The sequence below is a fragment of the Accipiter gentilis genome, chromosome 6 (genome assembly GCF_929443795.1).
Source record: "Accipiter gentilis chromosome 6, bAccGen1.1, whole genome shotgun sequence".
NCBI lineage: Eukaryota > Metazoa > Chordata > Aves > Accipitriformes > Accipitridae > Astur > Astur gentilis.
In genome coordinates this window covers 1,369,188-1,377,182 of record NC_064885.1, presented here as the reverse complement: position 1 = coordinate 1,377,182, position 7,995 = coordinate 1,369,188, and the positions used below count along the sequence as shown (strand labels likewise).

Sequence of the window (7,995 nt, the reverse complement as noted above, 5' to 3'; positions counted from 1 at the left end):
CTTTGGTCTGGTGTTCCCATATCTCAGCTGGCACCTCAGACATTTGGAGCTGCAGACATGCCGCGGTTGCACCTTCCAGCTCCTTGGTGCTTTCCTTCTTGAACTATCCATAAATTAAATAACAGGCATGTAAGAATTATTTAGACACATGCAACTCCTATTCAGTAATTGAACAAAGTATTATGTCTCACACTACAAAAAGCCAGACAATTAAAGCAATAGAGGGTTGTTGAGCACACTACACTTGAAGTGCAGGAAACTAGTATGTTGCCATACGCTGTTAATCCTACTGAGTCTTCTCATTTTCACTATTGCACTAATACAAAGCTCTGTGCCTCTCCATACTACAGACCAAATTTATGTAATAGAATTAGAGAACAGCATGGGTCATCTGTTTGCTGTTCTTGAATAAGAGCAGCACATTCAGGTATCTTCTATCAAACCTACTTAAGTCTTTTTATTAGTGTTCAGTTTCATACTGGTTCAGTTTTCTATGCTCCACCTTGCATCAAATTATTTGGAAAGTTTAAACCAGAATGGTTGCACTTCCAAAAAAATGTATTTAAGTAGAAAGACAAGGGGTTTTCCTCACATGAAGAAAAGCTTACATTTACTTTGTAGAGAAACTATTACTTTCATGCTTTATTATCTGAAATTAAGCAGAAGGATGGCCCCAGCATAATACCCGAGTATCTTCTGATGTGTATGTCAAAAGGATTTGAGGAAGAGAAAGAAGTAGGGTAGAGAGAGAAGATGAAAGAGAACAGAATTAAGGAATATGTAGAACAAGAACAAAAGTTGAGGGTGTATAAGGTCATGTGAAAGATGCAGGAGGAGAGAAAAGAACAATAGTGGTGGTGGCAGAGGAAAGAATAACAGAGGGCAAGAATTCTTAAAGAAGATGGTTTAGGGTTAGCAGAGAAAATAATTTTTTTTTATACAATACTTTATGGTATAAACATTCACTTACAGCCCCCATTTCTTTTCTAGCCAAAAGACTACTTCTTGACTACTTTGAGCTAGGATTTTCTTCTTGTTTCTTTCATGGTTGAATGAAAAAAAGAAATCTGGAGCCTAAGAGAGACCTGCCTTAGCACTTCGGTTCTATTTTGGCAGGTGAGAAAGCTCAACAATTTGGAAACAGTAAAAACAAACCCAACCCCGAAATACTTGGGACTTTGGATATGCATCGCAGCATGCACTGCCACCTGGAGGCAAAAAGTTCCAAGTACAGCTAAGAGCAAAGGTCACATTTCAAAAGGAAACTTTTACCTCTACATTAATTTTACTTACGATAGCTAGTATTTCTCTTGAGTTTTCCCTAACGAAAATGTTAAGACACTGAAAAGACGGTCTTTTTAAAAAGGACATGGACTCCCATTTTTAAAGGACATTTATTATATGTTGCAAAAAGTGGTGAAGACCTTTGTAACTGTACAAATTGCACATTTCAGTGATTATACCATGCAGTGCACAAAACCCATCTGAATGGTGTCCGTTTTCATGACAGTTTAGAGATTAGGGTGACAGGCACCTATCTTTAAACAAGAAAAGGCAAACATTAGTTCAAGTGCAAACCTACAGAGTAGAATGAAGATATGCCCATAGCACAGACAGGCAAGCGGAAAACACTGCAGTTCAAGATTCAGATGGGCTTAAAGTTCTTGTGGGTATGTTCTCTACTCAGTATCCTATGCTTTTGCATCTGCCACTAGATTAAAACCAGGCCTGTGCTCTGGTCATACCTCTGCATCACTCTGAAAACATATCTATGGTCCTGACAGAGGATGATCTGACATAACAGACTATCATAATTCAGAATGTTGCACAAACACAAACTTAAATCCACTGTTACTTATGCAGAAGAACCTTGTCACCAAATAACCTACACGATAAGTGTATCAAACACAGCTATACTACGTGGATCTGAGCCTAACAGTATAATCTAGCCCGCAATCAAGTAAAGAGAAATTTGCTCTGATCTTCAATGAGCATTTCTCAGGTTTGCAGGCTCCCAGTATAGAACCTCATGCTCAGATACTAGTTAAGTTCTTTCAGATGAGATGCTGTAATTCAGACATGAATGACAGACAGGGCACTTTTTATTATTTGGTAATGACTTTGTACATTTTTATTTTCAGTAAGTTTTCCTGAGAAGCACTCTGTGTTACTCAAAGCTTAGACAAGTTTGGGCTTCAAGCTAAAGTTTATGATTACGCAAGCTAACACTTTGAACCTAGACTGTGACTTTCAATCTACAAACTCAAGTAGCTTCAGAAATATTAATTTAGCTTCATGACATCCCAATGAGATATAAATTATTGTATTTGTATTATCTAAGAGAAAACTCCAGACAATAACTATAATATATTACTGGGCTTGACTGCAAGTCCTCTAAGGATGTTTACCAATTACATTCTTGTCTTCATTGTTCCTCTTCTACTTCTGTGTTTTATACTAAAAAAGAAGGAAAGAAACAATTATTTGTGGGAAAGCACATAACTAAAGTAACAGTTCACACTGACAAGGATTTACAACCCTCTTCATGATCTACATAAAATTATCTCAGTTTCCTTAAAGTTAGATTGAAATTTGATAGGGTTTTCCTCTACAATATGAAATAATGCTTCTTGGCAGGCACCGTGAATCTGATCCTCCTCTCACACAGTTCAATTACCAGTTTTCCAATGAAGCAAGCTACAACCTCTGTAGCAGAATCAGAATGAGGCTTTTCATAATTGCAGGAAGAATAAAATCAAATTCAGGCATGGACAGTTATTTACTAGGCTGTAACTGCTGGGATTTGGCTACTGCCATAATTTTATAATCTATGACTAATCTGTGCTTGCTCCTGTAACAATTCTCATTTGGATTTCATGGACTGGCAGAGAGGACTTAACAGTCATTTAGTAAATTAAATCACAGATATTTAGAGCAAGCTGAACTTTTGGCTTGTTTTGTTATACTCTGAGAAATCCATGTTAACATATCATGCTCCTCAACTAGATTTAAATCCAAGGAAGTACAGGTGACTCTCAGCTGTCTAATGGTAAACAATCCTAATTCTTTTACCTAAGAAACCAGCTTGAGTGGTATTTTCCAGTGCTGTGATAGTAAAGAGGCATATCCACTGGGTGATAACTATGGCACAAGTAAACCAATTGCCACAATTTTGCCACTATGTTGTCTAACCCTGCTCTGCGCAGCCACAGGCAAGAACTGAGGAAAAAAAATAAATAATCTGGGAGTTTAAACTAAGAAAGGATAGAATCCTGTTAGGAAAGCAGCTGATGCATATCAACAAACTGTGGCTTGCAAAATATTGTAGGTTTTGGGTTTTTTTTTCTATAATAGAGTTATACTAGCCACCACTGCTGAAATTTACTAGAATTCTTCACAGAAACAAAGATTTATAGAGAGACCAACTTAAAGCATCATTGGTTCTAAAAAATACACTTAAGTTTATATTGACAAAGAAGAATTTTTAAACAAGAACTATCACAATCATAAATCCCTAGTGGCTAGGTATTTCCTTTCACCCAGACACTTCAACATCCAGGACAATGGAAGAGTTTGCTGTTCCTAACTTGCTTTTGGATGTCATTTTCTTTGATCTGAACTGAGAGAGCACAAAACTTAGGTAACCTGATGCACTTACTTTATTCATGACCCAGTCAGCATCTTCAATGGCTCTCTTAATAATCTGCTGGATTCGCTCAGGATTGTCTTCATCGGCATGAACTTTGAAACTCTGCAACATTCAATGAAAGTATTACGCTGACTAGCCAACTGAACACAGCAGTTGTCAAAATAAGGACCGCTTAAGTCTGAAAGAAAATATTTGATGCGAACAAACTGTTGATCTGAAAAGATAAAAATATACATTGTAGCACCTGGCTGTGCTATTTCCATAACAAATCTTGTCAAATATAATTTCACAAGAAGTATTTCAGTATTTTCATACATCATCAACAAAAAACCCCAGAGAACTTGAATTCAGAACAACAAATGAAATCATCTGGTACGTTAAAACCAGAAAGACCCAGGACAACAGGTATGATCAAAGGCATGAAATTACTTCCATATGAACAATTAGATGAGATTTATCCAACTGGGGAGGGGGTGGGATATATATATTAAAAAATGACTGACAAGGAACCAGTAAGTTTCACCATAAAAGATGTGTTTAGGTGAGTAAGGAATGATTGTTCACTCTCTTGACTAACATAAGAATTAGAGATGAAAGCCAAGGAAAATAGAAGATTTCAGATTCGAACAAAAAGAAATGCTCCTTCTCACACTCCCAGTATAATCCTTCAAATCCACTAATGTTTCAAGCTTGCAGAATAATAATTAAGTGCCAGGAGTTATAAAGAGTTGGTCCAAACTGTAGGAGGAGAAAAACAAAAACAAAAACCACCCCATAACACTGAATTCCACCAACAGAAAAGAAATCTGTTTCTCACCTGCCTGACTGCATGTCTGTAATGCTGACGAATATTCTCTTCAGGAAGTTGCTTACAGCATCGAAGCAGGTAACGATATAACTGCAAAGAGTTCTGAACTAATTCAGCATTCGGTAGTGGAGCCATTATCAAGCTTTTTAGCTGTTGAAAATAAGACACACAAATCAAAATACCAAATGAATTTTATTAAAAGCACAGAAATAAAAGTGTAAAGTAATTTTACAACAATGAAAACAGGCCCAGCAAATTAAGATTTAGCAGCATAAGTTGAGGAAACTTTAGAAGAAAACACAATATGAAATTAATCAGAACATGCTTAGCTTATGGACAGATAGGGGTTAGTTGTCATTAATCAAGGTATTAAAATACAGAAGTGTGCAGTTCATGCAAGAAGATGACTTTATGATGGTAATATTAAGGTGCATTGCAATATTAAATTTTTTCTAGTTTAAAAATACACCCACGGTGTAAGCTGCTATAAGTATACAAAGCAGTATCGCAGCCCTGAGGGAGTTTTCTACTTGATAAGACATGATTCTTAGATTCATTCAAGCTTCCAGTGCTTTCCTTGAGCATCCATAAGAGTCCACCCACATGGTGACATTGTAGAATGAGGACGCTCATAATTGCTACAAGTGGTGCTGAAATTTAACAATATTTCCTAGTACTCTCATTGTCTCAAGAATATCTTGTGAACTGGCCTATGAATGTCAGGCTTTAACTTGAAATAACTTATATAAATATAGGAGAAGACAGGCAAAAATATTCATAGGTTTGAAATTTTCCTTTTTTTTTTGGTAAAAGCAACAGGAAAAGAACAAATCTAACAAGTTTCACTTCCATAACTATACTTACATAGTGTAACAATAAGTCTATCCAAGCTATATAAAGTGCTAATCAAATACTGTAAATGACTTGTCATTTACCAGATGGTTACCATCTGCAGAGAACTAAATTAACATTTGGAAAAAAGTACTTTTACATCATTACTCTTAAGAATAAAGATAATAAATAAGTAACTGAATAACGAAGTAGGTGTATGGCATTATATTAGCACCCGTTATGATACTTACTCATCATTTGGAATATTTTTTCCCCTTTTTTAAAGTAATTTAAGTACTTTGGCCAAATTTATTTCAGAATAGAATACCACAGCTATTGCATGCCTGGGCTGTATATTTGCATACACTAGCTCTTCTTGCAGTGGGGAAAATCTCCTCACTATGTACCTATAAAATGCCCGTTGTAATGGGATATGTACTATCATAATCTGTATTTTCAGTAAAACAAAATTCCATCTTGGTCTATAACTAAGTTGATATAAATTAGCATACCTCTATAGCAGTAACAAGAGCTATGCTGATTTGCAGTAGCAGAGGTCACTAAAAGCCTTTAATGCATTAGGCACAAAAAGTATGATTCTTCTATGTGAAGAAAATTAAACAATCCTATGACAAAAATGCAGAGTATGTCTTATTCTTGAGGGAAGGGCCTCTACAACACTGCTTGACTCATGGCAGAAACCCACGGTACAAAGTCATATCTGAGCACCCCATGGTATTGGGGTTTTTTTCTGTTCATTACTGAAAGATTGGGTGAAATCTATGCTATATTGATTTTTTTAATCTACCTTTTGTCAAAAGTGACACCTTGTAAAATGAGATGGAGCTGTTGCTGTGGCAGAGCTTCTTGTCTATGTAAAATGTGTGAGAAAGAGCCTTGCAATATTAGCATTATTATCTGCATTGGAATTGTGCCTATACTCTTCAGCCAAGGATTTAGGCTCTATCATGGTAGGTACTATCTATACATACATATCTAATGGAAAAGTTTCTGCCACAAAGAATTTACAGGGCAGACTAACAACAAGTCATAAGATGAGGCAGCACAAAGCAGATGAGCCAAACAGGTGGGATGGGAATGGAGAGGAGGTGACAGTAATATGAGCCTGTTTTTGTGTAGACTAATAGAGCACACAATAGAGCTCACCACCTGCTTAGCTCATATCAACAAGCAAGTTTTATAACATTATTTTTTTAAGGACTTGCAGAAACATAGTGAGTCATGGCTGATGGGTGTTATGGAAGCCCCTAAGAAAGGCTCTGATGACACTTCAGGAGAAGCTTTTCTAGCCTCTGAGGGAAAAAGATGACTGTCTTAAGGAAGTACTTAACAGGGTTATTATCTCATGAGCTGATGATGTAAATTATTAAAACTAATTCTAAGATATACCATAGGCTTAATAGGCATAAACCTTTGAAGAACATATGTCAGGATCCCTTTCCTGCTTGCTTATACTAACATCTTTCCTTACATCTGAAATGAGTTCTGTGTAGTTCATTTGTGACTTTACTTGAAATCACTTTAGCAACACTTTCAACAAGCAAAGCCCTTTCCCCAAAGTATTGGGGTATATAGATTTACAACAAACAGTACTCCAAAACAAATGCTGATCACAGTGACTAACTCCCTAGTGAAAAACACCCATAAAAGTTACAAAAATCGCAATTTGACATTCATTACCAATATCCCACATTTTTTGTGATTGCAGTGAGTTGAAGGATCTGTCTATGGTGCTGTTTACCTTGATTCTGTTACTAACATTCAAAAAAAAAAACACCCCAAAAACCAACCAACCAAAAAAAGGCGGTTGGACCCCAAGCTCTGTAAACACCACTATAATGGGTGCGATAACCTTCCATTGGAGCTAATACAACACAGCTGGTGAACTACCTGCACAAGATTCGGCTTGGTCACTTCCTTGATTAATCACAGGTTAATGACTACCTATTCAGTATATTTTGGAAAGAAAAGCAGACAAAGCCTGTTCCCAAGATGGATAGAGGGGTTATGCCAACATCAAATATGGCAATTGGAAATCCTGTTTTGTATTGTGCTGGTAGTGCCCCATCCAGTGCAAGAAGGACTGATACACATCAAAGACAAAAGAAGGATCAAATTTAACATTTAAGATAGTAACTTTGATTTGGTTGTTATTACTAAAGTCTGGAACAAAGATCTTGGGGATTCAAATGGTACAACATTTAGGAAAGATTCCATGGATAAAATGCAGAAAGTGGCATTTCTGATTTTTAGTTACAGACAACTCAGAAGTAGATGATGTTGACTGGAGTAAGTTCTCAAACACCCCCTACTCTCAACACGGTTGAGTGTGATATCATGATGTCTTGTGGGCATGAAAATCTTAATTAGTTTGTTCCTGGATTCTGTCATCCTAACCTTTACCCTCTGCCAGTTATCCACTCCTCCCAAAATTGACATGCCGTAATGAAGGTAAATCTGCACCAGCCTCTGACAGGTCAGTGATGTGCCAATAAAGCTCACTCACCCCTGAAGAGTCCCATCTTTCTCTAGTATCTAAAACTGACCAGTGGTTTCTCTGCACTTTGAGCTTCATGGGGTGTATCTGCTTTTGAATACTTGATATGTTCTATCAGTAAAGTATAAGAGATGAGGTAAGACTTCACAATGATCCCTACTGAGAATTACTCACAGCCAAAATATCGTT

The 7,995-nt window shown here is 36.7% G+C and overlaps 1 protein-coding gene across 10 annotated transcripts in view; it reads right to left on the bottom strand.

The window, feature by feature from the left end:
* LYRM9 (LYR motif containing 9) overlaps window positions 1-7,995 on the bottom strand; it is a 44,860-nt gene continuing 36,865 nt past the window's right edge. For 8 of the 10 annotated variants that reach the window (XM_049802523.1, XM_049802522.1, XM_049802518.1 and 5 more), the window contains 3 exons: window positions 4,467-4,607; window positions 3,659-3,751; window positions 1,395-2,457 (listed from right to left, as the gene is read on the bottom strand). In XM_049802523.1, coding sequence (XP_049658480.1) covers window positions 2,440-2,457; window positions 3,659-3,751; window positions 4,467-4,592 — 237 coding nt within the window. In that variant the 5' untranslated portion in view covers window positions 4,593-4,607 and the 3' untranslated portion in view covers window positions 1,395-2,439. Of the gene's footprint in view, window positions 104-1,394; window positions 2,458-3,658; window positions 3,752-4,466; window positions 4,608-7,995 lie in introns of those variants that run through there. The other 2 variants (XM_049802526.1, XM_049802527.1) reach the window with 2 other exon arrangements.